Here is a 17,616-nt window from a genome sequence, read left to right on the forward strand (position 1 = left end):
GCCCGCGAACCAACCCGAGTCCGACTACCCCTGCCGTACACGATCCATTTATGAATTTAAATGTCGTACTCAGCAGACTTGAATGATGTCAACTAATAAACAGAGTTGGGAAATGAGTACACGTTAATTGCATGAGATTAATCGCGGTCATATAATTCGAGAATGAATTCAAAGGTAGAAGTTACTCTATTTTTGTTTTGGGGTTGTCGTATTAATAAAATAGTGAAACAATGAACTGTATAACTTCTCCAATAAATAATTATGGTTAATTAAAAAAAAACAATTCAATTCAATTGGAATAATTGGGATGGGAAGGTTGTAAAAGATTCAAATTTAGCGTGTCGGTCTCGCAGCTCTGGGGTTCTGGATTCAAATCCAGGTTGGTCCACCTTGTGTGGAGTTTGCATGTTGTCCCCCTGGGCCTGCGTGGGTTTTCTCCGGGTACTCCGGTTTCTTCCCACATTCCAAAAACATGCACGGTAGGCTGATTGGACACTAAATTGCCCCTAGGTATGAGCATGAGGGTGATTGGTCGTCCGTCTCCTCATGTCCCCTGCCTCTGGCCCAAAGACAGCTGGGATGGGCTCCAGCACCCCCGCGGCCCTAGTGAGGATAAAGCAGTTCAGAAAATGAATGAATAACTAATTATAATAACACACAAAGATCTGTTTATAATTGAAAATAAAACATTTGAATCATTGTGATCATGTTAGATAATGCGGAAAGAAAACTATCAAGTCAAAATGAAATATAAAATATTCATATATGGATCTATATGAATACATTGGCAGCCAAAGAGTTAATACTCAATAAGATGCTTTTTTAATGTGAATATGAGCCAAACATATTCAAAGCTAGATTTGTGACTGAAAGGTTCTTTTTTTTATTGTACAAATGAGGAATTCGGGAGCAGGTAAAAATGAAGTGCAAAACAAAACAATACATTTTTTTAAAGTAGCCCAGAAGAGTAAAAAGTGAAATAAAATTAAGTTTTCTTACGAATCGAGAGTGGGAATGTGTTGTGGTGTTATTAAACAGAGGAAATTGTGTTTGCTGGAGGTTGAAAACAAAAATGGCAGACATAAATAACACAAGACGACTTGAAAACATACTTAAAAAACTAAACTTATTTTTTCTTTAATGAGCCACTTTTCTTTTCAGGCTTGGGTTTCTTCTTATCTTTCTTTGCTTTGCTCAAATTCTCATAGATGTTGGACTCCTTGTTTCTGCAAAAAAGAAAATAAACAAACCAGCAATTAAACAAAAAATAAATAAATAAATGTATATACAGTCGTACCTTGACCTACGATCAGCTCTACCTACGACATGCTCGAGGTACAATGAATATTTTGATTCGCCCGCCATACGATCAAAATTTCGAGATGCGACCAAGCCAGGTGGCCATGACATGAGAGGCTCTTTATCATTGTCCCTTTTGCCGCATCTCTTTCGTGTATAACAGATATCTACGAGCACTGAACGATTTATTCAGACGAGTTTCGACCAGGCAACGCACAAAGTGCATGCACGGGCAAAAAGAGGGCTTTCTGGGTAATGAAGTATACTCGTGCACACAACACCGATAGCCAATGGCACCCTTTCTCAGAATAAAACATCATTACCCACAATCAATACGTAGGTAGGCTGAGCATTTTTTCCTTCCTTAGCCTGTTAGCTCCCGCGATCGCTCATTCAAGACTACTTCTCGTTGGCAAGTGGTCGTGCGTTATCCTATTGTGAGGACATTTGTGTGCATCATTTTCAGAATATTTTGAAGGGAATAGAACAGCAAACAGCCCATCGATAGCGAACTTGAGTTGGAGGCGTGGCAAACAGCTAACCCGGCCAGAAGAAAATGTAAAACAAAATTAGAATTCAGTTTTGTGTAAAGTTACATTAAACGTATGTTTGAGTGTGTCTGTATATATTAATCCAAGTTAATTTAAATTTGTTTGTTTGTTTACGAGTGCGTTGTTGCCGTGGATAAAGTCCCCACGCCTCCGTGTATGTCGCTGTCGCTATCCTCCGCGAAATGCGTCTAATTTTAGTACTATTAAACACATTTTATTACTATTAAACCACTAGTTATGTGTTACTTTGTTAATAGATGGCGAATTAGAAGAAATAAAACATTTTTCCAATCCAATAATCCTGTTTTGGGTGTTTTTTCAGAGGGTTGGAACGAATGAATTTGTTTTTAGTTCATTTCAATGGGAAACGTTCGCTCAAGTTACGAAAAGCTCGACATACGATCTCAGTCCCGGAACGGATTAAGGTCGTATGTCGAGGTACCACTATATTTTGACATTTAAAGCTGACTCCGAGTGTGGAGACGCGAGTGGTCACTTAAGTGTGAACTTTGGCAGCGACCGCGCCACGTGAAAAAGTTGTCCAAATAAACCTGCAATGGACTTTTCACTCACTTGGCGCCGTTCCCGCTCCCCGGGGGGTGTTTGAGCTGCAGATTTTCATACTCCGTCTCGACCTCCTGCAAACACGAGGCGGACAGAAGTTGCCTCTCTTTTCGTGTCAAAGTTCATCTCGCCGATAAAAAGTTCAAAGGCCCATCGACCTCTCATTTGAGCGTTTCTGTCACGCCGCGAAGAAAAACAAAAGCTTACCGCCGAGGCGCCTTCTTTGGCTTTGGCGGTCTGGATGTATTCGGACACCGACAGGTAGATAAATTTGTACTGAGCTTCGGTTTGCACCATGCCAGAGCGTTGTTCGCGCACCATTTGGATGTATTTGGAGATGTCGATGTCACAGTTTCGACCTGCAAGGAAACAACAAGTTTAGAGTAGTTCTAGGGCCAATAAATAGAAGTCTGGGATGCCTAAAATCAGTGTTTCCCAAGAGTTTTTTTTCTTCCAAAAATGTCAAGGCATATGACATTTTAAAACTACTTACAGCAGGGGTGTCAGACTTGGGTTGGCTCGCGGGCCGCGTTAACGTCAACTCGCCGGACCATTTTAGATATATTTAGATTTTTTTTTATAAATGGATTAAAAGAACTGCATTAAAATACCTGAATATTCAGTTTTTTTATAGATCTAAAACAATGTTTATTTTAGATTTAAAAAATATATATTTTTAGATTTTACAAAATGATTTTTGAACTAAAAACACAGAAAAAATGTATTAAAAAATTACAATTATTGATTTAAAAGGGGGGAAATCAGGAAATTTAGTATACATCTGTACTCTTCGTTTTAATTTGATCCTAAAACAGAAAGTTGACACTTATCATTTACTTTCCCGGGCCACACAAAATGATGTGGCGGGCCAGATGTGGCCCCCGGGCCACCATTTTGACACATGTGACTTACAGCATAATGCCATTCTAATTTAAAGTTTCATCAACAGGAATCAAACACAAATAAGTATTTCAATATACAAAATTCCGGTTCACGTGACATCAAAATAAGCAATGTCCCAATTTTACTCTTCTAATTTTATAACTACAAAGATGACTTCAATCTTTTAAAATGATGCATAAAGCAGTTTTGTGGTCACACACTTTACGTTGCCAAAAAATGAATGCCCGTGAAACCAAACAACTTCCCAATATGTTCAAAATAAGCAACAAAATGACTTCATTCTTCTAACGATACAATTCGAATCTTTTGATATTACAGCGCATTCATCATTCATCATATTTAAATTTTAATCCCGTGACATCACCATTTTTCTCTTGGAATTTTAAATGCATGACTTCCTGGCAGGAAATTTCTCGCGGCACACCAGTTGGAAAACACTACCAGATTGTCAACAAACTGGCTCAAATGGAAATCCTGTTTTTTAACCATTATCCGAGAAGAAGAATCCTAATATGGTTCGTTTTTCTTTTTCATATTTACCTATCGTGTTGATGGTCTCAATGATCATGTCAATGACCACTATGGTGCCCGTCCGACCAATCCCTGCGCTGCAAATACACACACACAAAGCACAATCAGTAAATTGGCAACCTGACTTGAGTTTGCTCATCGGACAAATGATGGCTCACAGTTTCCCTGATTCCAAAGCCAATGAATTAAGCTCTCCCACACAGAAAAATCAAAGCCCCAACTGTATTTTCTTGGCAAAAAATGCCTAGTTTGCTCAAGCCTGAATAGTCACCGGCAAGCAACATTCCACAAGGTTAAATTGTCAGTTGACTTGAAGCCTTCATCTGTTCACAAATGTGTTTAAACCAGAGAAAGGCCTTTAGCTATAGAGGATTTTCACAATGTTGCTCTACAATAAAGGTGTTTGTTTAAAAGAAAAATATATATTGCGATATTATGTTGTACAAACCTCGTATTGATTCAAAATCCGTCTGAAACGATCTTTACAGGTGAATTTTTGGCTGGAAATAAACAACAATTCTACTTCCGTCCGCTAGCTAGCAGGTGATACTGACAAAGCTGCTAATGAGCAAACGAAATGAGGGCATGTAGTAAATGTGGTTGGACGCACGAGGGCAGTGTTTCCCAACCCAAGTCCCATATCAAATTTTACATCATAACCAGTCTCTGGTCCTAGAGCTAAGGTTATTACGGCACCTTCACTATTTTATCCAAAATTCCAAATTATTTATTCTATAACAAGTATTCTTTATTTTTGTATCCACACATTTTTTTGGTATACATTCTTATAAACATTTTTTTTTTTTAAGTCAGCGAGAGACCACACATCATTTTAGTATATTTTTATAAAAAAAATATTATTATTATTTTTAAAAGTCGGCAAGAGAGACCACACATCGTTACAGTATACATTTTTATAAACATTTTTTTAACTTTTTTTTAAAAAGTCGGCGAGACCAGACAACGTTTTAGTATACTTTTTTTATATGCCAAAGCTAATGTTTTGACCTTCCATTTAAAAAAAAAACGGTTCATTATAGTGTTATACATCCTTGAAAATGTTTTTTTATTTACTTATAGAATCCTGCTTTTAAGCAGGTTTGGACTAGAACTGAGAAAATAATAGAATAAAGGCCATTTGTGGTTCAAAAATAAGATGTTTACTTTAGTGCTAAAGGAGCATTCATAAATAATGTGATAGAAATGTACTTTTATCTCCATTTTGATTCATTTTTTTTCCCAAAGCGAGATCTAAAAATCACAATCATCGACTTCAAGTATAGCACCGGGATTATCGGGATCGAATTGTGACTTGTGAATCGCGAATACGATTCATCTCAACGAATCAAAACACAATTAAAAAATCTCTTTTTTTGCCACATCACTTAGGCTAAGTACCTCTGGCTTCCTTGGCCAACTGCAAAATGACATTAAAACTGAGTTCTATGCTTTCTAGGTTTGCTATATCTATATTTGTGTGTGTTTACCTGCAGTGGATGACCATGGGACCGGCGTTGACGTCGGCGTACTTCGCCTGTTTCAAGTTGACTTCCGTGAGGAAGTTGAGGACGCCGCTGGGCTCCTGGGGAACGCCGTGGTCGGGCCAGCTTAGGTACTGGTAGTGCCACACCGTGCGGACATTTTTGGGCTGTCAGTTAACGGGAGAAGATGATTTGAGGTTTTATTTTTTTTTCAGTTATGGGTAAGAGGTGCGCGGCGGCGTTTACCTTGCTGGTGAGCGCCAACTTCATGACTCGGACTTTGTAATCGGCCGCTTCCCACTCCGACTCTGGGGTCACCGTGTAGCGACCCATCACCTTGGAGTCCTCGCCGTCGGGCCAGTAAGGAACGCATTTATTCTGACAAAAAAAGTTGGTGTTAGTGTCACACTCTTTATGCAGCTTAACTTTTAAGGCTTCCAGATTTTGACTACGACAACTTAGGTGGGTTGTGAAACAGAAAAGTAAAATAAGCTATAAAATGATCTAGCTTTAGAAACCCACCATAAAATCACAAATGAATCAAATGATAAATATAGATTAGAATATAGTCTGTTTCTCTTGGTTGCATTTAAGTAAGCAACAACAAACAATCCTTAAAAACTCACAATAAAGTAATGAAGTATTCTAAAATCACTCCTAAAATTTGCAGTGCAAGCGCAAGATGGTACAAAAGAAACATTTTAATTAAAGAAATAACAACGTACTTTATTCCTAACACTAAATTCACAAATAAATCAAATGGATGATAAATGTCATTGCAATGACTCTAATTGAATTAAAATCTCTTTTGAAACTAGCACTTAAACAATAAAATGGACCAAAAGACAAAAAAACATTACCGTATTTTCACGGCTATATGGCGCATCGCATTTAAAGGCGCAGAGTCAGTAACGAGTGCTATTTCTGTATTTGACACACACACACACACACACACAGGACGCACTGCTTTTAAAGCCGCACTGCATTACCACTAGATGGTGCTGCGCTTAAGTGAATATATATATATATATATATATATATATATATATATATATATATATATATATATATATATATATATATATGTATGTATGTATATATAGAGCACCAAATGAGTGTGCTCGCCGTCATATTGGGTGTATTGACAAAAGAACTATATATCCCAGCAGTCACTGCGCAGTACTTTTTCTACGGGGAAAATAGTAGAGTCGGGGGCTGCTCACCGTAGTTGTGAGAGCTGTAGAGGATGGTGTACCCGATCACCTGATTTATTTTATTTTATCGTTATAACTATTTTAGTATTGGTCCATATATAAAGCGCACTGGATTATAAGGCGCCCTGTCTATTTTGGAGAACATTTAAGACTTTTAAGTGCGCCTTATAGTCGTGAAAATCCGGTACTTTATTAATTACAAACTTCCCTATTTGCAAATGTTGTGCTTTCTGGAAACAAAAGGTACACCAAAGCCTTGTTTCATTAAAAAAAATAGTGGAATCCTCTTGTGTCAATTCCTCCATGATTTTTGCTATTCACGCTTAATATTGACCTATATTTTTCAACTTAAAAAGACCAATAAGGAACATGAGACCAACCCAAGCATCGGGACGGCATGAAACTACTCCCTCTAGTGGTTACACAGGACTACCGAGGAACACTGGTTTGTCCACGAAGCAGTAAAAAGGCTTACCCGGCCCTTCTCCACCTCTCTGGTTGTCATGACGATGACCCTGGTGTTCTCCTGCCACACCATCTGCCAGAAGTCATTGATGGTCGTTGCCAGGCAACCCTGAGTGGCGATGTAAACTTTCTGATTGTCCGCCTCCCACAAGGTGTTCTGCAAAAAAAAAAAAGGAAATCAGCCTCCGGTCGGAAGAACCGCAAAAAATTGGGGACATACTCGCATGTAGTTGGCGTTGATGTAATCTGAACCCACCACGCCGGGGTCGACTTCTTTCAGGATGACTCTGGTGTCATTAACTGGAATGAAAAATTCTAAATATTGATTTGGGGTCAAGGTTTTGGGCTTACATGGAGTTTGGAAGTGCTTGCGAAAGGTTATTTTCATTTTTATGCAGTGGAACTTTGAGATAGGAGTTGAGTTGAGCCCACCATTGATTACTTAAGAAGGATACTTACATGGTAGAATATTCTTATATCTGTTTTTGGTCTTGTTCTCTGGTCTCTGGCCTTCCTCGCGACTCTTTTTCACCTTTGCCTCCAACTTTTGAAGTGCCTGAGTAGGAGTCAATTGAAGTATTGGGCTTTAAACGTGAATTGAAAACTTGATGGGAGTTGACAAGCGTAGCCAGGACATGAAATAATACAGGGCTTTATCAAATTTTGTTTAGGGAGCCACTAAAATGTATATTTAAAAATACATCATACAAGTCAGGTCTTTCTCAAATTTCTTCGAGAAGAAAACAATTGGACAAAAAAAAATATGCCCTTACAAATTGTATCTAAATGAAAAATTCCAGGTATTTTTAAACCTTTGGTTTTTAATAAAAGGCAAAAGAGGAATATTGTCATTATTGTTAATATGTTTTTTTCCATTCATATTTTAAAAAAAATCATTAAATCAAGATGGCATCCCAAAATTTGAATATTGCCCAAAAATAAAGCGTCATATTTTGACTTAACACTGTATTGGATTTACATCAAACTCCTCCCAGAAGCCCGCCTTGCTCGGACCGCTCTCGGCCTCCCGTTGCATGAGCGTGGTGGTCTGGTCCAACTGCCTCACACGGCTATCGATATCGGCTGCGTTCACTCTGGTGGAATAAAATGGCTACACACACAAACAAACAAAAATCCAGATGAAAAAAATCATTTTGCTCATTACTATCCCGTAAGTAGTGTTCCAATACAGTGGTACCTCGACATACGAGCATTTCGGGATACGAGTAAAATTTCGAGCAAATAATTATCTCTAGATACGAGAAAAAAATTGAGATGCGAGAAAGCCCGGTGGCCAAGACATGAGAGGCTGTTTATCATTGTACCGCACTGTCTTTTTGCCGCTTCTCTTTCGTGTATAACAGATAGAGGGTTGGAACGAATGAATGAGTTTTTAGTTCATTTCAATGGGAAACGTTCGTTCGAGTTACGAGAATATCGACATACGAGGTCCGCCCTGGAACAAATTAAGCTCATATCTGAAGGTACCACTGTAGTTCATCACTAGTGGATGTCCAACTAAAAAAAAAAAAAATTCACTCACTTGTTTAAGGTACACCCAGTTTCCAGAAACCTCCTCGATACCTTTCCACTTGTAGAATTCCACCAAGTCGCTTAATGTGTCAAACATGTCGGAGCCTCCAACGGTGTAGCGTTCATTCTACAAAGACAGGAAGATGAAATAAATTCTTGCTATAAAACTTGGACAGTACATGCACCCACCTGACACATGACCTTGATGTGGGACACCCTCCTCGCCCCCGATTTGCTCCTCTCGTCCGTTAGAACGGTCAGCACAAAATCTCCCGGCTTGGACAGCGACGCTCGGACCAGGAAGGTGCCCGACTCTTCCCGGGCGATCAGCATCTTCTCTGCGTCTGGGCCAGACAGGTGGCCGTGATACCACCTGGGCAGGACAAATGGATAGCCGCCATTTATATATTACAGACGCTCCCCTAGTTACGAACGAGTTAGGTTCCGAGCGATTGTTCATAAGTTGAATTTGTTCGTAAGTTGCTCAGTGCTATATTTTGTATCATAATTTATGTTTAAGGCCTATATAAGTATATTGAAGGTTTATATACGTGCATTTGTATGTGTACGGCTTGTATAAGTAACACGCATTGGTTTGTACTGAAAAAAACATTTAATAACATGGAGAGAATACATACAGTACTGTATACATACATTAGAGAGAGAGAGAGATTTACTAGAAACTGGCCGAAAGAAGCTATCTAATGACGATTGCAGCTTTCTTTTTTTTCCATCATAAATGATGCGGTAGCACTGTATGGCATCATTCAATTGATTTGCAAACTTTGTGCAACGTTCAATATTTGGGTACTGCTGCTCGATCTTTATGTTTATAAATGGTACTGACGGTCGAACGATTCAAGTTGTATTCACGTGCAACGCTCACCACTTTCTCACGCGCATCAAGCTTCGTTATTATTGCCACTCATTTCAAATGAAATGGCTTGCCTCTTCCTTGCACCTCCCTCAATAGAAGCCTTTCGCTTTTCACCAACCATATTCAATAATGGATGCACGAGATATTTAATGATACAAATGAAAAAGGTTATTTGCGCACTGGAGATACGTTCACGCACTTCCGCACTGCAACGAACTGGGCAGAGGAAGGTAGATGCTGGGTGAGCTGAGCTCTCACAGCGCCAGGCGTCGGTATTAGCGGCGGAAAGAAGCACTACTCGGAAAAAGGCGCGCAATACAAAATTGAACTTACGAACATTTTTCGACATAAACGCAATTTGCAGACATGTTCGTATGTACCGTTGTTCGTAACTCGAATGTTCGTAAGTAGGGGAGCGTCTGCGTCTATACTTGTTTTACAGCACATAACTGTGAGCTGATGTGCTAACCACTCAATGAATATCTTCTTTTACTCAAAGATTATTTAAGCAAGGACAGGAAGTGGACGTGCAGATGAAATAGTGCATTGAAGCGGCGTCCTGTCACATTTTCCTACCTTATCAGATTTGGCTAAATGAGGTTTTTTTGGGGTCAATCTGCTTTTGAAATTTTTCATCAAGGATACCTTGGTTTAGACTGTTTTTTTCTGATTACAATTTTTTTCAGACTATGTATAATTGGCACTATAAGTCGCAAACCCAGCCATTTGCATCATATAAAGTCCAGAAAATGCGGTACATTTAACCAACTGCACTTGAAATATGTATGGATTTATTTATTTATGTATTTAAATGTTTTCATACATTTGAATACCTTTATGTGTGTAAGACATGTTTTTTTTTTTGCATTACTGCGCAACCTTCTCCATCTCTATGGATGTGTGTGTGTGTCCGCGTGTGTAAGTGAATGTACACTCGGCTGGGTTGGGCTTAATTTTAGATCCAGTTCTCAATTTTTTTCGTTTGAACTTCCTGCTTCGTGGTCGGAAAATTCTGATGACAGATTTTGTGGCTAAAGACGACAAAGTATTTTTAGTTTTCTACCAAGCCGACCTCACACCACCACCACCGACCCCCCACCTACGTGTACCTACTCAAGATAGATAGATATAAATTATATTATGAAATATTCAGAATACAAACTGTATTAAACAAAAACTTTGACTCGTGTTAGATTCACTGAGAGACCAAACTTGCAACAAAATGTACTAGTACAGTGGTGTCCGTCCTCACTTATTTCATTTGAAATGAGTGGCAATAATAATGAAGCTTGATGCGCGTGAGAGTGGTTAGCGTTGCACGTGAATACAACTTGAATCGTTCGACCGTCTGTACCATTTATAAACATAAAGATCGAGCAGCAGGACCCAAATATTGAACGTTGCACAAAGTTTGCAAATCAATTGAATGATGCCATACAGTGCTACCGCATCATTTATGATGAAAAAAAGAAAACTGCAATCGTCATTAGATAGCTTCTTTCGGCCAGTTTCTAGTAAGTTTCTCTCTCTCTCTAATGTATGTATACAGTACTGTATGTATTCTCTCCATGTTATTAAATGTTTTTTTCAGTACAAACCAATGCGTGTTACTTATACAAGCCTTAAACATACAAATGCACTTATATAAACCTTCAATATACTTATATAGGCCTTAAACATAAATTATAATACAAAATATAGCACTGAGCAACTTACGAACAAATTCAACTTATGAACAATCGCTCGGAACCTAACTCGTTCGTAAGTAGGGGAGCGTCTGTAATCATTCTTTCCAGAGGATAAAGAATGTATTTATGAGAGTTGAAAAAGGAAAAGCTTTTTTTTTTTTATATTCATGACTGACATATTGTATTTCAATAGATACACAATTCTGGTCTCCTATCTCATGGCACCACTGTTTATCAAATCAATGTAAAACAATGAAAGGACCGGCATGGTGGATAAATGACAAATTGTTGTTGATTTAGGGCTGACAGGTGTTTTGAATGACTTTTTTGGGTTCGGCATTAAAAAAATTACATGAATTACGGATGTCCATCATCAGGAATCGGATTGGAATTTATCAAAAATGGGGCCCAATCAGAGGCTCAGGCTCAGGTTTGGGTAAAAACATCAGGTTTTTAAATGTTTTGCTATGGCAGTTGATGAGTTTAAGGAACAAAATGATGTGATATATATATAATGATATGTCATTTATTTATGCATAATTTTGCAATAGCGCTATACAAATTGGATGGACAAAACATTTAAATATAGTAATTTTCCCCTACTTAATACATTTCCAATTAGGCGACTCGGACTCGGGGTCTTGTGCAAAAATATGTGGTTGGGACATCCCTACATGTATATATTTTTTTTAAATCACATTCCACATAAGTTTAATATTGAGCGGATCATCTCCGGAAATGTGAATTTGCCGAGATGAGGAGAAAAGGAAGACGGTGAATTTGCAAGAGAGGAAGACGGGCAAGGGAGAGAGGTCTGGCCGTCACTTTCCAGAGTGTCAAAATGTTAAGTTTCCAACCGCAGTGGCAAAAGGGAAGTTAGACAACTGACAGAGAGAAGGACAGCGGACGGGTGACGGTGGCCGGGGAGGGAGGGAGGGAGGGAGGGAGGGAGGGAGGGAGGGAGGCACTCGTGGCCCAAGTCAAACCGAGTGCTCATAATGAGTTTCACATCACAATGGACAATGTGAACTACTACACGCAGCGGTAGAACTGGTGAAACCACCGTAGTTTCCGGACTATAAGTCAAACTTTTTGAATAGTTTGGCTGGGCCTGAGACTAATACTCAAGTGTTTTTTTTTCCCATTCTGACCGCTGACAGTCTGTAATGTTGTTTTTTTAGGCTATCATTATTTAGTAATAAAGAGCTTGGTAACCAATGTAGCCCGTTGTTCTCTGTTTAATAATTGTTACTTTAACGTTTGTACTTGGTTTCTGATCAAATTTTAAAAATGCCCTCATAAAAATGACATACTCCAGGGCAACCTATTTTTTTTAATTAAGTATTCTTTGGCCAAAGCGACATTTGAAAAATATAGTACACTCAAGCACACTATAAACTAATGGTGTCTATTTTTTTTTTTCTTCGACGTTATCATTTACTACATTTAGATTTTCACACTAGCCACTTAATAACTGATGGCAAGTTAAAATTCTTTAAACTTTGAGCTTTTAATCATCCCTAAAAAACAATTGAATAAATTTCAAATATAAGTTCCATAAATTGTATGATATGTTTTGTATGTAACATAACATTGCTTATAGGCGTTTAGGGTTTTAAAAGATGGACAAAGAGAGATGTGTCCTTAATTATTTCAAATAAAAATGTAATAATTTACTAATGTAGTATAAAAATATATATATATGCAACATGTAATGTGATTTTTTTCCACTTTTTTCAATATGAATACTAGAGGTAACTTATTGTTTTTTTCTCCTTTCATTTGTTGACTTGGTTTAAAAAATAAAAAAAAGGAATATTATTATTATCTTTTTTTTTCAAATTCCAGGTCCAGAACTTGGTCTGTTGTTGTTTTTATTTTAAGATCATCTTTTTCAGGTATTATTACAACAATTTTCAATGGGAACATAAACCATCCGTTTTTATCTCATATTCAAATAATGTATTAATTCAAATATGGTATTCATTTACCACAAAAATGCCTTTTTTTGGAGTGCAAACAAGTTGAGGCCGTTTGACCGTTAAATAATAATGCGAAACTAACCTCTCAGTGGTCGGGTTGGAGCAGTTGAGCGGATATTTGAGCTCGATGGTGGTGCCGTCCTTGTCTTGCAGGACGCCGTTGTCGGCCGTGTAGTACTCCACCAGCTCGGAAAGAGTGGCGAACTTTTCCCCGCCGTACAGGTCGTAGTAGTCTCCCGTGTTCTGGATGCGGATGTGGGTCACTTGCTCGCCGACCCTGATGGCCAGACAACAACGTCTTTTAGATTGTCTTGCGTTACGACACCATTTTATTTGACACAATTTCATTGCAGGAAGTTGTAATAACAAAAAAGTCTTGATTTTTTTTTCCTGGTTGAAAAAATAAGTAAATAAATGTTTTTTTTTTAAAATACAGCACACAGATTAGAGGTTGGTCATGAAAGCTGAATACGTTTGCGCTCTTGTTTTCAGGATATGATTTCATATTAATGCATAAATAGTCATTTTCAAACACTTGAATTTATGCTGTGTTGAATTTTTCTATGCAAAGTAACTTTTTGAGAAAAAAAAGAATTGGATAGTTAATGAGATTTTAAGTCCATGCTTTATTCATTTCTACTAACGGCAATTCATAGAGTTTCATATTCGCATTAGTAGTGTTCGTCTTTGAACAAAAACAAATATTTAAGGTTGAAAGAAGAAGACATGTTCCACATTTCATTTACACACTGGCAGTCTTGCAAGAAAAAAAATACCAACCTTACACTAATACAAAACCTACCTAAAATAAATGCACTACTAAAAATAAATCATTGACGGCCATCAGCATGAAAAGTAATTGAATCGAGAGGGAAATCTGGGATTATTAGCCTTACCTGACAGAGAGAGAGAAATCCCCCACGTTCTTTTTGCTGGGCCGGGCCAGAAAGCTGCCGGCAATACCCTCATTCTTGAGCAACTCCTCGGCTTGTAGGCCTGTCAGGCCTCTGTGGAACCACCTGTACATACACACACACACCATGTTGCCATCTAAAAATCATTTCATTCATGAGGTTTCATGATTCATCATTCATTTTTAGACAAACTTTCCTAAAAACCAGGTTTAAATATCTTAAATCCTACAATTCCCAAGCCAAAAGGTTTAATTCTGCTTTTCAGTCTACTTTTATACAAGAAACAGTTGGGGAAAGTCAACTAAATTACGATGGGGAATCTCATTTATCTTTTCATGAATGAAATTGTACATTAAAAACAATCTTCCCTATCCGTGGTCATCACATTTGATTGTGCTAAATTATGAATGATTACAATTTCACAGCATGTAGAGTACGTGGTCCAAAAAAATGTGTACTAGCGTGAGAGGCAATACTGTGGTAAATACCACAATACTACTTACTACAAGTGATCATGAAATTACATTTCTTTTCCAAATGTTTGTTTTTCTAATTGCACTGAGACTAATTAACAACAATTTGAATACATAAATCAGTTGAGTTAGATTTTTCTTATGCAAATTAAACTAAAATTGGAATGCTGATTCCAAAATTGCACTGTTTTTGCTAATGTCAGGTTTTTCTCTACGACTTTTTTGTTATTCTATTATCACTAGCACTTACACACAAGTATAAAAAAAATCTTTGTTATGTATTTCTGTTCCTATCATATTTTCCAGTATGTGAATGTTTTATGTATTTTTTATAAAACAAGCATGATTTAAGTACAGTATGTTTCCTATTTTTTAATAAAACGGGCAAACTTTAGGGCTTGGCGTGCCAGGGAAAAATTCCTTTTTTGGATTCGGCGCTCGAAAAATCATTCAAAAACAGCTGTCAGACCCGAGTTGACAAAAATTGGGTTTTCCAATCAAGTTAAATCCGAACACTGTATATACAATAAACGTTAATGAGATAGCAACACATTCAGAGAATTGTTTCTTTCGCAACATAAGCAGCGGTTATGAATACTTCATGTTCTTTCTAGAATATGTCCTATTTGGTCATGGATGACGCAAACTTGCGTCATATATGTGTGAGACTCATTAAGTCTTGGGTTATGGACTCCAAGTAGAAGGCCCATGCTTGAATGGTTACAGCTCAAGAGTTAAATCCCATTTTAATGTCATTTACTCCTGACCCAATAAAGTGACTCAAAGCGGGTCCTGGACCCAAAAAAAATTGACGGAAGAAGGCTTTAAAACAAGCACTCCACAAATCACATGATGGAGAATCACACGAGCTGAGAAGAAGCAAGAAGGAATGGAAAGAGAGAAGTTGTCACGGTTGCCCAACGACGGACGGGGCGCTCGGCAACGTCCACTCACCGAACCATGGTGTCGCGAGCCAACGAGGCCGGAGACGGTGCCTGGTACCTGAAAAAAATATATACGCTTAAGCTTAAAAAGTCACTTTTCCTTTTAGACTTGTTTGGCGTCAATCAATTACCTGTTATTAGCACTCTTTTCTGGCTCGGCTCGTGCACGAGGAAACCAGGCAGACGCTCTCTTGTCTGCCGTCCCTGAACGCAACTGAGCGCGTTTCTCTCCTCCTCTTTATCTTGCTCTGACTGTCTGTCTATGCTGTGGTGACTCTTCCTTCCTTTTTGTAGCTTCTTTCACAAAATAGTGAAAGATCCGACAGGGACAAAAAGAGCTGACCGAGGCGGGATTAGTTTTTTTTTTTTTTTTTTTTGGAGGGGCGGGGGGAAATCCAATGTAAAAATACTACTCTGATGAAGCTTCATTGAACTTCCATTGTGTTGTTTTCTTCACGCCATGAGGAAAGAGAAGACAAAATATTTTCTAAAATAAAATCAACATTGATTAATACAGATTAAAAGTCATAATTTTTGTTGTTGTTGAATTTTTCACCTTAGTCCAAAACTGCCACTTTCTGTATCGGTGTGAATGTATGAAAACACAAGGTCAACTTCCTTGTTTGCAACACAACACACCATGTTCAAGTGCACGCATTTTTTTTGTTACAATATAAAAACGGATGACTTTTCCTCCATAACACGCTTGCATCTAAAGAGGATGTGTGCACTTGACACAAATTCCCCAGCCTTTTTATAGTGAGTATGAAAAGTCTACACACACCCCATGTCAATTTTAAAACTTTTCCCCAACCATGTTGCGAGTAGAATTTTGAGGGAAAACAAATATCCAATTTGACATAATGTTGCAACATTAAATATGAAAACAATTTAGTGCTGAGGAATTTTCAGTGTTTAACCCTTTATATAGTATTCATTAAAATACATTAAAAAGTGTATTTTAGCGTGTACCATAACCAGATTTTATTTTTTAAATAATTTCAATGCTACTACTTAGTTTAAAAAACATTAAAAAGTGTATTTTAGAGTGTACCATAAACAGATTTTTTTTAAATTATTTCAATGCTACTCCTTAGTTTAAAAAAACATTAAAGTGTATTTTAGAGTGTACCATAACCAGATTTTATTTTTTAAATAACTTCAATGCTACTTAGTTTAAAAAACATTAAAAAGTGTATTTTAGAGTGTACCATAACCAGATTTTTTTTTAATAATTTCAATGCTACTACTTAGTTTAAAAAACATTAGTGTATTTTAGTGTACCATAACCAGATATTTTTTAATAATTTCAATGCTACTACTTAGTTTAAAAAAACATTAAAAAGTGTATTTTAGTGTACCATAACCAGATTTCATTTTTTTAATAATTTCAACGCTACTAATTAGTTTAAAAATCATTAAAAAGTGTATTTTAGTGTGTACCATAACCAGATATTTTTTAATAATTTCAATGCTACTACTTAGTTTTTAAAAAAAATCTCACTATATATTTTTATAACCATAAGTCAAGAACAACAAAAAATATAAATATAATTAAAAAAAAAACATTAGCATATTCTTTTTTTTTTTAAATACACACTAGTTAGTCACTTGCCCTATAAAAAAATTAAATATTTTACTACATCTAAGACAGTGAGTTACACACATTACAATACTACTATATAAATTCCTTAGCAAAGAATAGCAATCACACTCCCAGTATTTATCAACCTCTTCACTCTCAAATTTGGCGACAGACATCTTACAGAAAATAACAGCTGATTGGACCCCCATGGCCGTTCATGGTAGCCAACGAGTTAAACCCACAAACAATTTACCTACTCACCCGCATCACCTTTGTTCTTCTTCTCATGTCATCTGAAGAGTCTTGTGAACCTCTGCAGGAAGTCACGGGTGACATTACGTATAACCAAACCTCAAAACTCCCAACTGGACTTGTATTTTTTTTCTCTTTGCAATCGTTTCCCTCGCTTACATTTCGCCGCCTGAAGGATCCACTGTCGATGAGACGTTCAAATGAGCCGATGCTGCCGCCCTTGTAATTTGCTCTAATTCTCTTAAATTGCCGGGAGATAATATGCTTCTTCCTGACTCTCACGTCAGACTCTCTTCCTCTGAAAAACTTGAAAAGTGCTCAAGTTACCACCGTGTTAAGTGCACGCACAATAAACAAAAA

At 37.4% G+C, this 17,616-nt stretch overlaps 1 protein-coding gene across 1 annotated transcript; it reads right to left on the reverse strand.

Annotated features, from left to right (window-relative positions):
* Window positions 1-647: 647 nt before the first annotated feature.
* Window positions 648-17,558, reverse strand: ptpn6 (protein tyrosine phosphatase non-receptor type 6). The gene is made up of 18 exons (XM_077598537.1): window positions 17,416-17,558; window positions 17,266-17,317; window positions 15,551-15,870; window positions 15,430-15,477; window positions 13,985-14,107; window positions 13,171-13,365; window positions 8,731-8,914; window positions 8,552-8,668; window positions 7,988-8,119; window positions 7,468-7,564; window positions 7,229-7,308; window positions 7,019-7,165; window positions 5,576-5,707; window positions 5,336-5,496; window positions 3,858-3,925; window positions 2,622-2,773; window positions 2,424-2,488; window positions 648-1,226 (listed from the first exon to the last, which is right to left on the reverse strand). Exons 4-18 carry the CDS (start codon window positions 15,435-15,437, stop codon window positions 1,127-1,129), a joined length of 1,761 nt encoding a protein of 586 aa, XP_077454663.1. The 5' UTR covers window positions 15,438-15,477; window positions 15,551-15,870; window positions 17,266-17,317; window positions 17,416-17,558; the 3' UTR covers window positions 648-1,126.
* Window positions 17,559-17,616: the final 58 nt, after the last annotated feature.

The sequence above is a fragment of the Stigmatopora argus genome, chromosome 4, assembly GCF_051989625.1.
Source record: "Stigmatopora argus isolate UIUO_Sarg chromosome 4, RoL_Sarg_1.0, whole genome shotgun sequence".
In the NCBI taxonomy this organism is placed as follows: Eukaryota; Metazoa; Chordata; class Actinopteri; order Syngnathiformes; family Syngnathidae; genus Stigmatopora; species Stigmatopora argus.